Source organism: Toxoplasma gondii, chromosome XI (assembly GCF_000006565.2).
Source record: "Toxoplasma gondii ME49 chromosome XI, whole genome shotgun sequence".
In the NCBI taxonomy this organism is placed as follows: Eukaryota; Apicomplexa; class Conoidasida; order Eucoccidiorida; family Sarcocystidae; genus Toxoplasma; species Toxoplasma gondii.
Window position 1 is genome coordinate 1,681,393 of NC_031479.1, and position 16,776 is coordinate 1,698,168.

The following is a 16,776-nucleotide window of genomic DNA, read 5'->3' on the forward strand; positions in this document are numbered from 1 at the left end:
GTGAAGGAGACATATGAACGCCCTTCTTGCGGAAACGACGTAGGAGGAGATTTGGAAGATCTAATTCGAGACTCCTACCACTTTCAGGCCGTTCATCCAACAATAATTCTGAGGGGGAAATACAGTGTCGATCGGGGAATGTTACATTCTCCGAAGAAGTTCACCCGACACAGAGCGACAAACTTGCTTTTCCCGGTTCTGCGTTTCTTCAAAGACTACGAAAAACACTCTGCTCGGGGTTTTCTAGAAACCGTGCAGGAAAGAAAACAATCTGGTATAAGAATATGCTTTTTCGCGGCGCCCCTCAACTGTCTATTGCAACCGCGTCTCGACTACGGTGCAGCACGACTCATTTCAACGTCATCCGCACTCCTACTACCAAGCAGCACGACCCAGGTTTCCTGCAAGCTTTCGTCGGTACCGATATAGGGTGTACTGGCCGAAGTTCGGGCGGCCGTCGCAGATAGGCACATAAAGAAAATCTTCTGCTCCGTTTCGGTTCAACACCGCTCGCGGTGATACATTGTATCCAACGGCAGAACGTGTATGCTGTCCTGAAAAACGGCTACAACGTTGTACGGTACCTCGTGCCTATTTTCTGCAGAAGCAAACTGCAGTAACCTGGAGAAGTGGCAACAGTGGAGAGGACTACCAAACAAGCTGGAGCCTATCGCCATTCCAGTCATAGGTCGCACTGCCTCACCCAGGTTGCTGAAAGCAACGCCCAAAAGATAGGGTGCGCTTGATGATTTTCTCACTCTGAAACTGAACTCGGCTGCAGAAGAAATATACCTCTCACAGCGAAAGAAACTTGGTGCCAAAGCGCAAGACATGGTCACATTTGTAAGACTGTCGCATGTTCTCCAGTCAATCTTTCACTATTCAAAACCATGTGTAACTCTTGTGAAACAACAAACGACAAGGGGTGGATCATGACACTAACTGTCCACACGTCTACAACATGACTAACACATGGAGCAGATTCTTTGAGAGCAGCTGAGATTCCATCCATCTGATTGTAGAGGACGTGTCTCACGCTCTTCGTGGCGCGACCGGCAGACAGCAAACGCCGGAACCATGACAGCTCCTATCTTTTCCCGTGTCTGCCTATGCAGCCGAACAGTTGCTCTGGGTATGAAGCATCGAAACCCACTGGGTGTTTGTGGCATGCTGAACAGACAGTCGTTGTCTGTGTGCAACTGTGGTGCAGGCATCTTCTGTAGGGTGCAAGCGAAACACCTCGTGTAACACGTGGCTTCCCTTTTTTTGCCCCCGCTACACTACCCCGCCATTTGTCTACCTTTCCTTTGTTTTGTTAACTGTTCCCTGCGCTGTTCAAAGCGAGCTGTCGTCCATGTGAGCTTAGGGCGTACACGCTCGCGGAGTGCTTGCATGTTCCAGGGCGTTCTGCTGAAGCCCGACAATGGCTTTTCCTGAACACTGTCCTTCGTTCGTGAGGGATCGGAAACCGGTTCTTACGCTTTCCTGCATGCGTGCTCTCTCGCATGCGGGCTGCATGCAAATTGCCTTTGGTTTAATCCAAATTCGGAAACAAACAGTGCTGAAAAGCAACTTGTTTGAAGCTTTTGTAGCTCTTCGCCGACGGCGGCATCCAGGCAGGCCACCGTCCGAGAAGGTGCGGGACGAAAAGGCACTGCTCAGCGACGCCGTCGTGTGCGAGCGTTTTGCCAAAGATTTCTCGGAAATTCCTTTCCTCCACGGCGGTATCACTTGTCGGCTAACCAAACACACGGATATTTTTGCCTTCGCAAGTCTGCTTGAGCGAAGCGGGTCTTGTTCCGCGTTGCTCAAACCCAGGCGTGTAAAGGCAGGAGCACTTACGGGGTTTCCTGGTGCCGGGGGGGAGTTGATCGCGCGTGGTGATTTACGCTGTTTCTGCTTTCCCTGTGGACCGAAGGCTGCGCACAGGGTCAGCATGTGCCTCCGGGATTAGGGCGCGCCTGCAGTGCGCATGCCCGCCCGTGTGAAGGACTCTTCTGCAAGTGTTCCTAATCTTTTCCAAATATTTTCCCACAAGTACTTTTGGATTACTCCGATTCCAAACAAATGTGGATGGCGGCAACCTGCGGCCACCAACGGCTCTGAGCGTGTTCTCGGCGGAATGCATGGCGAAGTCTGCAGTGCGACAGGCGCTGCATGAGTTCGGAACGCAATATCCCCGCATGCTTTTTCATGCACTCCGGATTTTAGAAAAAAGTTCTTTTGGCATGCAATGCAACTCGGGGTGCTTCGCCAAGGAACACAGCGGGTTTCGGAATTGGCCAACGGCGTCTTTATTCGGTAAGACGTTTGCAGCGACGGAAGTTTTTCGGGGTGACGGAACCGCCGTTTGCGTGCTCCCCGGCAGTTTCGTCACGTTTTGTGTTTTGCCGAAGGCGGCCTCGGTTTTTTTCGACTGTGTAGCAAAGAAATAAGCGCATTGGCGTTCACAGTTGCATTTTTTCTTTGTGCGTTCCACTTCTATCCGTGACACTTTTTCTGACCACGGAGAAGCGGTGAACTGTACGGACCGACGCATTGCGGCACCATTCGTGTGACGGGTGTACTAGGGGTGCATGTTCGATCTTTTCCGTCGCAGCTGCCTTTTGCCTGTTTGGCTGGCGTTCTCCTGTCCATCGCATGTGTGTCGCCTCGCCGTCTCTGATTTTTCTTCTCGTTCGTGCCCCGTCGAAGATGGAATCCGGCGGGTACGCCGTCGTCCTCCTGTGGGAGCATGCGTGTGCACTGGTGGTACTCCTTTCCTGAACGTTCCTTCTGAATTTCATCCTCTTCTAGTTATCGAAGCCACCCGAAGTAGTAGTGCGGTCATTGTAGTTTCGTCCTGCACATGCGTCTTCAGAATTCCGGTGTGACACAGCGATTGGAACGCACAACTTTGGCTTCTCGCAGACAGCCGGGGGCGGGAGAACTTCTTTTTGACGGCTGTCCAGCACAGTCAACAACTCGTTTCATCCGCGTATATCATTTACTGTGTCGCGGTGTCCAAACTATATTCACGCTAACTGGGACGGGCGTCCGGTGTCCAGCGACCTTGACTGCTTTGCACACTGCGTGCAGACCACATTGTCGACGTATATCTGTTTCTCGTTGTCGATTTTTCGCTCTTTGCCAGACGCTTCACTTTGTGTGTGCTTGTTGCTTTGCCAGACACACGCCTCTCGATTGCTAGCCTCCTCGCTTTCCTGTCCGCGCCAACGGACTGGAATTCTGGGAGGCATCGCTGTACAGGCCAGCCCGTCCCGCAATGTTAAGCTTTCTGGCGCATCCGGTGAGTTCTCCAGGAGGTTCTGTGGCCGACGGTGCTGCGATTGCGGCGCCGGCTTCGACCTCGACGTCACCGGACTCGCAGGCAGCTGCTTCCACTTCTTGCGCGTCTCCCTCTGGAGTTCCTAGCTCAGACTGTCACAGGGCGAGCACTGTGCCTCCGTCTATAGCGGAGTCTCCTTCATCCTCTTCCCTCTCTCCCGCGTCACAGATGTGTGGAGTTGCGTTCAACCCGGCCGACGACACGAACAGTGCAGGCGTCTCGAGTTCTGTTGCTTCTGACACTCTCCCCTTGGAAAGCGCGTCTGTTCCGTGTGCCGCGATGGAGTCGGACCCGACCGCCGGCACTGCCGCGCTGGAGAGTGCAGTTCTCGCAGCAAGTGTCGGTACACCGCAAGCCCCTGCGGAAGACTTGAGTGTTCCATCCAAAGTCCTCGCGAGTGAGGGGGCGATTCTCTTCGACGGAGCTGCTGAAAAGGCCAACGCCACTCCTGCCGCGACTGAAAACATGCCTGGTTTCTATTCGGGTGTCCCCGACACCGCCAACCCCTGCGGCCCGGCTGGCGAGCCTGCGGAGACTTCTGCGGCGCCTCAAACCACATCTTTGAACTCGACTTCTGCTCTTCTTTCGATTTCCTCGGCATTTCTTGGGGGCACAGCTTCTGACGACGCCACGATGAAACATGTCGCCGCTCTAGACCTTTCCGGAGGCCTGACGAAGCATCAGGCCGCCGCAGCGATGGCAGCCATGGCCACCGCCGCCGGCGAGTGCTCAGAAGGCGTACTCGCGAGACTCGCAGCCGTCCTTCCCCTCTCTGCTGGTGCCGGCCGTGCTCCCGCCAAGGGCGCTGGTGCTCTACGAAGTGATGCCGAAGCGCCTGCGGCCGCAGACGGGGCTGCTGTGACTGGCGGAGTCGTGGTCCAAGCAGGTACGGACGCAGCAGGTCAACCGAGCGGCGTAGCTTGCGAGGCAGGGAGCGCCCAACTCGTTGAGCCCTCTGGGGCCGGACACGCAGCCGCGCCTGTCGGCGGAACAGAGCAGGCTCCCCCAACAGCTTCGGTCTCCGAACTTCTTGAAAATCTGGTGAAGGCGGAACACCAAGACGCAGACGCAGCGGCTGCTCTTGGCGCGGCGCTGAAACCACCGGGGGGCCTCGTGGTGCCGACCCTCGCCTACGGCGCGAAGAAAGTGGCCGACGCCGCCAAGGGCCGCCTGCTGACGGGTGCGGAACAAGAGGGCGCGGCGACTGCACCTGGAGCTCTCTCGACAGCGCAAGCTGCTTCTTCTTCTCTCGACGTCTTTCAGGGTGGTAAGATGGGTATGCATACAGGGGCGTGTGCAGAGGTTTTCCCTCGCAGTTTCTTTGCCGTGAAAAGCGAAGATGCAGGTTCTGCCTTTTGGACGAAATGCACTTCAGAATGTGTCGTTGGCAGGGGACTGTCAAGGAGGCGAAGCGTGGAGCGATTTAGCCTTTTATAGCTGCGGGCGATGCGTTTAAAGAGGCCGGATCTTTCCCCGAGTTTTTCCGACTTCGGGGATCTGTTTCCACGCGTTCTGCACTTTGTCTGTGCTGCGCCTTTGCTTGGTTTCAGCGCCCGGATCTGGAATGACGGTACGTCTTGACGGCACCACGACTCCGGGAACGTCGCCTTTTCTGTCTCCTCTGTCTTCGCTGGACTCTTTTAAACAACTTTGCTATGGGCCGACTTCTCCTTCTCTCTTCGAGACCCTGAGCGCTGGTAATAGCATCGATCAACTGTCTTCCCTCTCGTCTTTCTCCCTCCAGGCGTTGTCTGCGGCGGCCTCCGTTGACGAAGCCACGGCGGCACAAGCGGCAGCTTCCCAGACTCAGGCCACACCGGACGCAGCAGCCTTGGGGCTGCAAGTCCCCGGATCCTCTACACATCCCGTCTCTTCTCTCCCTCCGACGTCTCTCGCCTCCTCGGGGCTTGTCGCTCCAGACGCGCCCGGCGCCAACTCCGGGGTCGCCGTAGCAGCCGAAGCCCCAGGAACGGAGTCGTCCAGTGTCGCTTCTGCAGGTGTTTCAAGCGGCGGCGTGAACGCGGAGACAAGTCCCGAGGCCGCGAGTCCTCTCTGCCAGGAGAACGCCGGGGTGTCGTGTTCGCAGGGCCCTCTGGGCGTCTTGACTGGCTTGATGGCTGCTCCCCCAGCCGCGGGCGTGACCCCCGGGGACGCGACGGAGACAACGAGTGGCGGCGGAGCGGCATCTGAGCCGGCATCCGGGGCGGCTTTGGCTGGCGTCCCTGAGGGCGAGGAAGCTGGTGCAGGTGCCGCTGCCGCTGGTGCCGCCTCGCTCTCTGCTGGAGTCCTGGGGGCGACGGGCGCTGATGGCCTCGTCGCGAGCCCCACGGCGGCTGCCGCGACTGCGGCCGGCATGGGCTTCGCCATGGACAATGTGACAGCAGCGCTCCAGGCGGAGCAGATGCAGCGCCTCCTGGCAGAGTTCGCGTCCTCCAGCGATCCCTACACCGCAGCGGTGGCCATGGGTGGCTTGGGCTGTCCCGGCTTGGGCGCTGTGGTCGCGGGCACCGCGGGGGCGGGAAGCAGCAGCAGCAGTGGGGTGGCCGGCGCCGGAGCCGCTGGACTCGGGGGCGACGTGGTTGTCTTGGACGAGCGACAGAGACAGCAGCAGCTCCTCATTCCACACGAACACCAACTCGCCGCTCTCACCTATCTCCAGAGCATGGAAGGCATGACTGGTAAGCTTGAAAACGAGTTGCAAACGGAGGTGAGGGAATACGAGGGAACCACGAAAGAGTCGTGGCGAAGCTCAACTGCACCTTCTGCTGTGGTGGAAAGTGCGGAATTCCTTCGGCCTTCGTCTCGAGTCCCCACGAAGTCGTCCTTTTCCTGTGTGTCACGACTACAAACGTTTCCGTGTTTCTCCGTTTCTCTGGTTCAGATGCAGTGAACGGTTCTCTTTGGATGCCGGGGATTCTCGGGAGCCGCCTCGGCGCAACTGGCTTCTTCCATTCGCTCTACGACTTTGCGAACACGGCCCTCGCTGCTGCAGCGGTCGCGGCTCCCGCCGCTACAGCCGGGCGGGCCTGCGCCGGGGCGACACCCGAAGCGGCAACTGGCTCAGAGGTGGCCGACGCCGACGCCACAGGCGCCCTCGCGGCCTCCACTGGCCGCGCTAATAGGCGCGGAAACCAAGGCGTAGGACGCGGGCGCGCGGCAGCGTCTGCTGGGGTCTCCGACGGTCTGGCCGCCCCTGGGGCAGTCTTGGGCGCGGCAACCGACGCCTTCACCCAGGGGGCTGCAGACCCGACAGTCGTCGCGGGAGCAGATGCTGCCGCAGCCGCCGCCGCAGCTGCTGCTGCAGCCTGGGGAGTCTACGGAGGAATCCCCTCTGCATCTGGCGTCGTCGACGCTGCCCTTGGAGCCGAAGGAGCGGGAGATGTCGGCGCTGCCGCCCCCCCGGTGAAACGAACCAGGTAGGAAAGACAGGACGCGAACGAGTGGGAAGGAGCCGGTTTCAACCGACGCTCTGGGAGTTTATCTTGATTCGAAGTAGGTCAGCAAGGTGACGCTTTCGAGTGGTATCTCGGGAGCTCTCATGCAGATTTCCTTGTTGGAACGAAAAATGCTTGAGACGTCTGCCGACGACCAAAGTCACCTGTTTGTATGGGAGAACTTGGTGTGGGTGTGGAGAGGACGGGGCCTGCGGGCAGTCGCATCTGCTGACTACGGTAGCTGCGGAAATACATTTCTCCGTCTATTCGCTTCCTGCTGGAGATTTTTCCGGTGCGGCACGTAACCTTTTTTTGAAACCATTTCGAACTTTTTCTCCATGGGTTTTCAGAGGCCGACCGCGCAAGCGCCCCGCAGAGAGTCCGGCAGTGGCGACGTCGATGGTGAAGCAAGACCCAGGACAAGTTGGAGCGGTGACTCCTGCGCCTTCAGGTCTTGAAGATCAGAAAGCTGGAATTGTTCCAGGGGCTGAAGGAGCCGCAGGCGCAGCGGGCAGCCCTGGAGCTGCGGCCCTCCAGCGACCGCGACAGCAGGTGGGGACGACTTCTGCGCCGAAGAGGTATCGCCGAGGCACCAACAACCCAGACAGTGGCTTCCCAGGCGTCTCCTGGAACAGTCGTATGCAGGCCTGGCTCGCGTTCTACGTGGACAAGGAAGGGACGCGACGCAGCCACACCTTCAAGTGCAACAAATTCGGAGGCATCGAGGTGAGTGCATCCACTGCTCGTTTCTCTGTTCCACTCTTCAAGCCGCACGGTCGTCGGGACAGGTGGTTGTGGATCGGCGCTTTGGGGTGACCACTTTTGTGTGTGGAGTCAGTGGATTTTTCGTCTCTGGGGTATGTCAATAATACGACTCCGGATCCAGAAGTGTATGTGTGTAATGAAAAGTTTCGTTTCCCCGGAAGTTTCGTCGGCAAACGACTGCTGCTTGGGTGCTCCAGCCAGAGCGAACGCGTTCGCGAGTTCCTGCCCCAGGGAGAGAATTAGTCATCGTCTCCGGGTGATTCACGCCTCGTTTTGGAAACGGCTGTGCGGTGTTTACTCTCTGACCTTGTTTAATTTTCACAAGTGTAAGTGGCGATTCGGCCGATCCCCAAACCAAGACGCCGAGAACCGTGTTCGGTTGTAGGATTCGGTTTTTCCCGGTTTTTTGACTGTGATTTCAGACCGCCAGAGTGGAGGCAATTGATTGGTTGATTCGGAAGCGCGGAGAGCTGCAGGCGGAGAGCGAGCAGCAGCGGCAGCAGGCGCAACTCCAGCAGGCACAGCAGGCGCAGCAGGCACAGCTTCAGGGAGCGCAGGCGCCTTCAACTCATCAGCTTCAGGCACAGCTCCAACGGACGCAACAGTTGCAGCAGCTGCAGCAGCTTCCCTTCGCACATCCAACACCTGACGGGCGCCTCATGGGTTTGGGCGTCGGGCCAGACCAGCAGTCGGACCTGCAGCTGCATCAGCTCCTTCAAGAGGAACTGTTGCTTCAGCAGCAGCAACAACTGTTGCTCCAACAGCATGCAGAGCAGCAGCTGCACCAGCACCAGGGCGGCGCAGTGCTGTCGGCGCTGGAGGCGCTGCAGCCGACCGCCGACGCGCTCGTCTGCGCGATCGGAGGCCTCGAGAAGGCCGCCGAGGAGTCCCTGGTCGCTCAGCACACCCAGGCCCAGGCGGGGGTGTCGTCGGCGGAAGACGCAGGGGACAAGGTTGCGGTCGCGGCGGGGGTTCTGGAGGCTCAGGACGAGGGGACGGACGCGCTGCAGGCTCAGGGTGATTTGACCCAGGACGTCCAGTCGATCATTCAGGCCGCGGGAGAAGCTTCTCATGAAGCGTGGGCTGGTGCGGCTGCAGCTGCGGGGACCGAGTTGGCGGGAGGTGAGGGCGGGAACGGCCTGGGCCTGGAGGTTTGCCCAGAGGGCGCAGTCCTCGTCCCCAGGCCGGTGAGTGGAACTGAGGAGTTTTTGCAGAATGCAGAACTGGGAGAGACGGTCGGGGACATTCTCGGCGGGGTTCTCGACTCTGCCGCTGTCGACCACTCGAGTGTGGCTCTGGGCGCCAGCGTAGAGGAGGTCGCGACTCTTGGGGCTGAGGGAGAGGTCCCCATGATGTTGGCGGAGGCTGGAGAGAAGCAAGAAGCAGAACCTGGTGCCACTGTTGTCGACGGCGCGCTCGGCCAGTGAAAGGACGGCGAGGCTGAGGTGGAGTTACGTTCACAGAGCCCCGCATCCTCGGCCACAGCTTTGGATAGGGGCTGGAGATGTCGCAGAATCAAAAATCCGTGGCGGTAGTCCGATTGCGACTGAAAGGTTTTTTTTGTGCGCGAAACCGATCTTGACATGCCATTTCGACCGGCCTCTTTTACTCCGGGCCTTTTTCTGCGCCTCAGAAGAAATCCAACGAGACTGCGGAAAACGTCAGGCAAAACGCCTGTGATTTCCATGTCGTTTGCGTGGCGGAGGGAGGGGTGCCGAGGGCCGCTTACGTTTGCTAAGCAATTGAGAAACTGAAGAAACTTTTTCTCTGCTCGGGCGTGTGACTGGCGTGACGGTTTAACTCCCGTGTAGAAATTGTGAGGGTTATCTCATGGAGCGAGATGCGTCTCTTAATTCTTCTGTAGCAACGCCCGTTGCTCTCTGTTCTTCTTACCTTCTGTTCCGCCTGCGAGGAGGTCCGCTGGTCATCGAGAGTTGCGCTGCTTCCTCGACAACGTTCTACACTGGGTACATCTTTTGCAGTTGTGGCGCGTGCAAACGTCCATCCTGCTGTGTCTTTTATGTCTTGCGCTTGGAGGAAACAGCAATTGCACTGGATTTCGAGAGTAGCTCGCAACCGTCTCAGTAGCAGTAGACTTTCCCAGTGGCCACCGGAGCACAGTGCAACGCGGGAGCGCGCGAATATCTCACTGGACTGTCTACTCCTTTCAGTTTACTCTCGCCTTCGACCTTTCTGACTTTATTGTGGCTGTTCGCTTGCTTCTGATTTCCTTAGGACGGGACAAATCCTTCTGTCTGTTACCTGTGGTCTTCCTCGTGTCTTTCCCGGGAAAGTTTAGTCCTTTGTGGCACGTTCTCTGTTCAAGCTGGTGGACACACTCGAAGAATGGAAAAGCGTGCTATGGCAATTTCATTCAGGCGTATTTCGCGAAGAAGCTGGAAGGCGTCTGTGTAACTCATCGTCTGTGTGCATTGCTTGCTGTGACAATGCTGGTTTCGTGAGTGGATTCAACACAGGCACTTTCCTCACATATCCGTTTGCTATACAGAACTGGAAGGGTTTGGCCTTTCAGCTCTGCGAGATGGCATCGACCGACGCTTTGGTGTGACGTCTTTTTTCTCAGCTCGTGCCGGCTGAAAATGATGCTTTTCGATGCGTGACTGGCTTGTCTTTTAAGTGTTTCTTTCACATGACAGTGCGCCACGAGGAACATCTTTTCTGGCTTGCGACTCTTCCGTATGGCACACAGGGAGATGTCTGCGCCTGTTCTCGGGCACCATTCGTCACTGATTCAGGGCTGTGTTTCACGTGCGGTTAGATCCAGATAGTGGTTCTTGTGTAATAAAGACTTCAGGACTTCTCATGAGCCTGGTTAGTAAGTTTGGCGTGTATATAGGTAGATCGAATTGGGGTGTGTACGGTGGTAGTAGACCAGGCGCCATTCAGGCTTCACACAGTTGCGAACTAAAAACCACATGCGGTGGCGAAACAAGGGCTCCCTTCCCTGCGCTCTTTTTCCACTTTTTGCAGTTTTCTGTGCACGTGCAAGTCAAGGATTTTGTGTCGACCACTTTTTTCGGGCATACAGCGGAAAAGTGGTTCGAAACGTGCCAATTGAGGAAATCGCGGGATAGTACTCTTCAACTGATGTGTCGAACAGACAACCTGGCGGCGAATAAGTTCTGACCCCCATCATCGCGTGCAAAAGACTCTTGCAGATCTCAAGCGACTTCACACAAAGCTGGACGGATAGCGTCATCGAGCGAACCGAGTACACTCACTTAGCACACTGGTGGTGCGGAATTAGTTCACACAAACAGAATGACACAATGGCTAAAGGAATGCCTGCGTTCTTTGCTGAGCAAAAGCTTTCCACGTAGCTTCAGGCCAGATCGTAGAACAACACGAACTAAGTGTTGTACTATTGTGTCCTCTTGAACGGCTTTTCTGCTGGGCGGGGTACCTCCGGGAATTTCTTAATTCAATTACTCTTCGTGCCTGCGTTCAGCCGCTATTGCACAAACCCCCCGCTGACGAGGCTATGAGCGACGGTCAATTCATCGGGTTTTATGCGCTTTTTTTTCGAACATTGGCAGCCTTCCGGAAATACCAGTGCCCGTTGATGTTGTTCAAGATACAACCGGTAGTCCAGCTCGCAGCATTTACTCCCCGGAAAAAGTTTCCAAGTAATCCCGTCTCAGCGATTTACTCCGAGTACGATGGTGCTGACCATGCAAGCACCTGGGCAGTAGTTATATGTCGCTCGTGATACGAGAGATAACAGTGATCTATTTATTACTGCGCCCAGAATGCAACCGATGCGATCTAACCTTAATGTCGTAGAATATTGAAGTCCAACACTTTTCAGCTGTCTAACGCAGTCCGGCGGGTGATCGGGTAAAGCAGCCATGAAAAACTTTGCTGTCTGTATCACAAAACAGGAGTCTCATTCAGTCTCTTAAGAAGTAATCGATTGCCTCTGTTTACTCAGTCTGAGTTTGTGAAGAGTCTTCTATTGGAGTGCTGCGCGTTTTCGGCCATGCGTTTGACAGTTGTTCGTCGTGAATTGCCAAAATGGAACTTTTAATACGGGATGGAAATTCCAGTATGGTTTTCCGACACTATGCAAATTGGCTGGAAGCAGAACGGGAGAAAACTTGCATACGCATCCAAAAAGTCCCCTCCCCAAACGCACTCCCCCGCCACTGCTACAGCGCAGCCACTCCTAGAAACGCATCCCACGGAAAGGCTTCTGATATTTTACTCCCCGACCACATTTCCACACTCTCCCGTCGTTTTTAGACATTCCTGTTCCCCCTTCCCTCCGGCAGAAGCACCGTCGCTGAGCAACGTTTGCACCCCAGGTGCAATACTGACCCCTGCACTATTGGGTTTCTCGCTGGCAAGGCAGAGGCTCAGTGCCTCGTTAACCTCCGATTCGTCGCCTTTGCAAAACTGAGGAAGTCTGCACGCACTTTTCCCGAACCACCACGGGTACGGATGGCGAGACTCACGCCGGCAGTGTTCCACTTCTTGGCTTGCGGATCACAGCACCGTAGGCAGTTCGTCAGACACCGAACACATAGACGAAACGAGGCCGCAGCGTGACCAGATAGGAACCAAATGTACCTGTTACAGAAACGTTTTCTGCGTTTCTGCGCCTCACGACGTGGGAAGTTCTCCTCCAAAGAAGAATTTGATGCGCTGCATAACGGAGTCCTGCAGCCACGATGCACAACCCAAACACTCGTAATCAGGACAGATGACTTCTGTTAACTCGCGCTTTCCATAACACGTTTCCCCGAAGAAATTGACACTGCTGCCTTTTCTTCCAACACTTTAGCGATCCTACGAGAAAAAACGCCACACCAACCTAGTCCTACACATGCCGTTAGAGGAGATAGTTCTGCACCGTCTCCATTTCTAGGTCGCTCTGCAAGAAACAAAACTGAATCTGGAGGTTCGCACTGAAAGAAATGCATGCTCTCTTACAAAAGCAGGCATTTCTCATCAGGTCACTCTGCACACATGTGTTTAAAGGCAAGTCCAACTCTTGCCCCTCACCTTGCTCGGGTCATAGGGTTTGTCTTTGCTGGGGATCTCCAAGATTGTCGGGATAATTTTCGTGTGGAGATCGACCATGTACCGGATGTCGTCAGCGACCTAAGAAAGGTCCGCAGAAAGAAAAGAGGATGTTTTTTTTTCATGCGCCGGAACCCGGGGTCAACTTGACATGCAGTGTCTCTTCCTTCCAGTCCAGGAAACATGTTCAAGTGCGCGTCTTCTGAACCTCTTTTCTTAGCAGCTCTTTAAAAGCTTTTCTCGTTTCTGACAACGCTCCTGTTACGCTCCTGCAGCGCCATGCCGGCGAACCTTCCAGACTGACTAAGAAGCATAAACGCTGAGCGACTGTTGAAAGGTTTTGCACAAGTCGAGACTGGCGTGTCTTTCTGTTTCTCTCATTGATCGTGTTCCTCTCCACTATAACCGCAGGTCGAACAGCACCTTCGTAGTCCTCGACAAACAACCTTTCCTGTCAGGGAGGACTATGAAAAACGGAAGAACAATCACTCTTTTGCTTACGTGCTGGTTGATGAGCACGATGCCGATGTCTGGTCTCTCTGTCATCGTGCGAAAAGCGTCTTCAACATCTTGTCGTTTCGTTTCTGTACACAGGCAGTACACACCCATCTCTTTGTATCTCCACGGACTCTCGACGATTTTGTGCCGCCTCACTTAAAATGCTCCAGCTCCCTCTTGGAAAGTTGTAGAACGCGAAAGCACTCAAGTGCACCCATAGAAAAGGTATCGTTTCTGCGTTTTTATTTGTTCAAGCGTCCGAAGGTTAGTTTCTTGCTGTACGGGCATCATTGTGGACCCTCACCCCAAAAAGCGGCACTATCTGAACCTTCGCAATAACTTGATGCTTGTTTTCCTTTTAGGTTGCAAGAAATACACACCGAACAGAATATGACCCTCGTGTACGAATCACGCCCTTTCCAAAAAAGACATCGGAGAGCAGAACAAATAGTGTCGCCGAGAATGCCTTACTGGAATCCACGATGAAGAAATTTGTCCTGCCAAGTCCATCTCTCATGCCAATGCCGGCCATGAGGAAGCCAGCGACAGTATCCTGAGACCCAGAACAGCATCCCAGAACAAACGAGGCACGCCACATCTACACAGTGCTTGGTTTTAAAAGTCACATTCCGAGAAGAGGAACGACCGTTGAATGCACCTAAAGACTGTCTGCCTAAACTGTCTCTGCGTCTGAACTACGTTTCGACTCACAGTCTGTTCTAGAAAAAAACTGCAATATCTGCTCGCGGGTACAATCCCTCTTTTCTCGGGTGCGGCTGCCACGGCATTATGCGTTCCCGACGGTCCCACATGCAGGACTAACACTACCACGGTGTTGATCATGTGCAGTCAAAGACTGTTGCTCTTCTGCTCCCAGATTCTACCTTTCCAGAACGATCGAAGATCCCTGTCTCCCCCGGTGCGAGCTTAATACGCTGGAGGCGAAAAAGTTCCCTAGCCACCCTCAATGTTCCTTCTTCCTGTCCCTTCGTTTCTACCGGCATTCTACGCGAATCGTATTTTATGGCATTCCTGCATGTTTGTAGGGATAAGCATTTAATTTAAGGAAGGGCAGGGGGGAAAGACGGTGTCACACCGCCTCAGGCTCTGCAAGCTCAACCGAATCATCGAATTTGTGCACAGAACTCGTCCAAATCCACCATGAGCCGATGCATAGAAAAATGTAGGCAAAGCGCTCACCTCATCACCAATAACCGCAACCTTTAGGTCAGTTCCCTGGACGCGCCCCAGTACCGGAGCCATTTTTGCGAGAACGAGAAGAATCTTTGAAACTAAAACCACCTTCGAGCAGCCCGCGGCTGGCCGCAAGCGACTAAGGCTGGAAAGGAAAGAAGAAAAAGTTCCGGGTAAAGATAGATGTGAACGATGAACGAATTGCAGGACTGGTCAAAAGTGCTTGGACGCGGACCAGACGATCGTGAGCTGGAGGGTCCGGTTTAGCAAATGCTTCAGAAAAAGGACGCAAGCTTCTCTCGACCCATTGTTCGGCCATGGAAACGTGAAGAATTCCAGAGAAAGAGACTAGTTGAAAGACTTTCAACGTAGGAGAGAAAGATACGATGTGCTAATTGTTTTCGACAAAACCGGGTGGAACTGCTAGAACTAACATCATCAGCTCCCGGAACTATACGGGGTAGCAACGCAAATGGCTGATAGCACACGGTTGAAAGAACCCTAGCCTCGAAGTGGACCCGTTCTCGGCATCAAAAATACCACTTCACTGTGCTCTCAGAAGGACAAGAAGTAGTTTCTAAACACGGTTCTGTTACGTTTACCGTTCCTCACGCAAAGACTATCAGCGGGATTGTCGGCTGCATGCTTTTTTCTAGAACGCGCTGCCAGCGTCTTACCCGCAAACGGTCGCTGGAGCGAAGATTTGTTCCAACTGCAATTCTTTGTTCTTGTCAGAATGATTTTCTACTGTATCCCCGCCACAGTAATGCTTCTAGGCAAAGTTTTGGTGAGGCACACGCACAGAAAAGAAGGAAAATGCCCCAGGGAGTCTCAGCGAAGCATCTACTAGTAAGCCAGCGCCGTCATCCGATTCTTCTAGCCTGAGCTACCACCTGTGTGTCAGTTCCGTTCACAGCTTCCCTATTGTGTAACGACAAACGACGAGGTAGCCGAGAAGCGACCCTTTATACCGCCCGTCAGGTAAGATGTACCCGACGTACCAGCCTGTTGTGAGCGTAAACAAGCGACGCCACAGGCTCACAGCTTACACACGCGGATACAACTGCGCCACTGGTTTCCAGGTGACGTTTGAAACACGACGAAAGATTGCCTAACCCATGTGATTATACAACGGCATATCACAAGTTAGTGGAAAACGTACTTTTATTCGCGCCAGACAGCGAAATTGGTGCATGTAACCGCCGTATTTCGGGCCACCTGGCAAACGCTGAGAATCAGGCACTAGTCGGTGTCCTCCAAAAATCTCTTCAGGAATACCATCTCTACACTGAGTAAAAAGTGTACTGCTGGCATGCCCACTTTCCAGCAAACTGCAGAGTCCTGGGCTGTCAGGAAATGCATGTGCTTCGAGATAACAGTTTCCCCTGCCATCCACGAAGATTCCGTGCACACACAGTACGTGGTGACAGCACACTCTGTTCCATCATCTCTTCAGAAACTCCCGAAAAGGGAACGGAAGAATTCTGCCTTCTTTTTGAAGGCGCACTTGCGCGGGCGTTCGTTTTTCTGGGGTTCTGGCCACCGACGATGCGTGGCATCGGCCACAGCGTCCTGTAGCCGAAAGAATTCGTGTGCCCACAGCGACAAGGATACACGAACACATCTAGACTCGCTGTCACTCCTGATGGAGCTACCTCATTTTTGTGTCATGCGTATTACAAAGCCATTGACAACGCCTACCAAGGATGTCTCCGGGTAAGGAGAACCACCTAGCTCACACGGGATCGTTGCTCATATGAAATTTGGAAAACCATGAGTTGATAAGTGTACGAATCCGTCGCCCTAGATTCTGCAGTATACAATGCCGAGCATCCGACGACAATGCCGTGAGAGAAAAGGTGGATAAATGTCCGTTTTATCTACCTAACTGCCTTCCAGCAGGACTTCCGCCCTCCTCAGCAAGTGTCATTTTCCGATAAATGTCCGTTTTATCTACCTCACTGCCTTCCAGCAGGACTTCCGCCCTCCTCAGCAAGTGTCATTTTCCGTATTAAGCTGACGATACACACTGATCAAGCAGGCCAAGGAGCTGCAACAGCTCCGTGTGAGGCTGGTTTTGAGAGAAGTAATTGCTCATGATTGGTGAACTGATTCAATTTCTCTGTCAGCGTTCAGTGTCGCCTTCTTAGTGACCAGTTTGCGTTTGCTTTGCTTATGGGGCCACCGAAGACTGGCAACGCTGGAAATGATGAAATATGTATGGTGTCTACAGCTTCACACGATGAAACTTCTCCGAGTCCTGACGAAAGGAGCATCGTCATCCGTTGTATCGGCAAACTAACAGTCGCTCTTTCACTTTCCCTATTGCTCCCGGCGGTTCGCAGGCTGTTCCGTGGCGTTGCCACGCGTCTCTGTAGCCATACCTTTTGAGGCACATCTTAACACAAAGCACCATACCATAATTAGCGGGAAGAAACTACACAGAACGCGTCGTAACCACCACCGCGACCACACCCTACCCCAAACCTTCGCCCTCAGGAACTAGTTCGCCAC

General features: G+C 54.5%; 3 protein-coding genes across 3 annotated transcripts; 1 reads left to right on the plus strand and 2 right to left on the minus strand.

Moving 5' to 3' along the window:
- Window positions 1-1,178: 1,178 nt before the first annotated feature.
- Window positions 1,179-2,301, minus strand: TGME49_310940 (hypothetical protein). The gene has a single exon (XM_002364297.2). It carries the CDS (start codon window positions 1,936-1,938, stop codon window positions 1,363-1,365), a length of 576 nt encoding a protein of 191 aa, XP_002364338.1. The 5' UTR covers window positions 1,939-2,301; the 3' UTR covers window positions 1,179-1,362.
- Window positions 2,035-10,740, plus strand: AP2XI3 (AP2 domain transcription factor AP2XI-3). Its single transcript, XM_018782649.1, has 7 exons — window positions 2,035-2,301; window positions 3,169-4,595; window positions 4,879-4,898; window positions 5,073-6,006; window positions 6,210-6,744; window positions 7,113-7,488; window positions 7,950-10,740. The coding sequence occupies exons 2-7, from the start codon at window positions 3,266-3,268 to the stop codon at window positions 8,952-8,954; spliced, it is 4,200 nt and encodes a 1,399-aa protein (XP_018635544.1). The 5' UTR covers window positions 2,035-2,301; window positions 3,169-3,265; the 3' UTR covers window positions 8,955-10,740.
- Window positions 10,741-11,556: 816 nt separating this feature from the next.
- Window positions 11,557-15,457, minus strand: TGME49_310960 (vacuolar atp synthase subunit f, putative; the record flags this gene model as incomplete). Its single annotated transcript, XM_018782650.1, has 7 exons — window positions 11,557-12,207; window positions 12,553-12,651; window positions 13,072-13,154; window positions 13,540-13,621; window positions 14,269-14,407; window positions 14,940-15,034; window positions 15,425-15,457. The coding sequence occupies 7 exons, from the start codon at window positions 15,455-15,457 to the stop codon at window positions 12,151-12,153; spliced, it is 588 nt and encodes a 195-aa protein (XP_018635543.1). The 3' UTR covers window positions 11,557-12,150.
- Between the last annotated feature and the right edge of the window lie 1,319 nt (window positions 15,458-16,776).

Bases quoted from the DNA above. Each gene is read 5' to 3' on its own strand.
- TGME49_310940 (XM_002364297.2), bottom strand. From the start codon at position 1,938: ATGCTGACCCTGTGCGCAGCCTTCGGTCCACAGGGAAAGCAGAAACAG.
- AP2XI3 (XM_018782649.1), top strand. From the start codon at position 3,266: ATGTTAAGCTTTCTGGCGCATCCGGTGAGTTCTCCAGGAGGTTCTGTG. The intron at 4,596-4,878 runs GTAAGATGGGTA...GCTTGGTTTCAG, and splicing joins TCTCGACGTCTTTCAGGGTG to CGCCCGGATCTGGAATGACG. The intron at 6,007-6,209 runs GTAAGCTTGAAA...TCTCTGGTTCAG, and splicing joins GAGCATGGAAGGCATGACTG to ATGCAGTGAACGGTTCTCTT.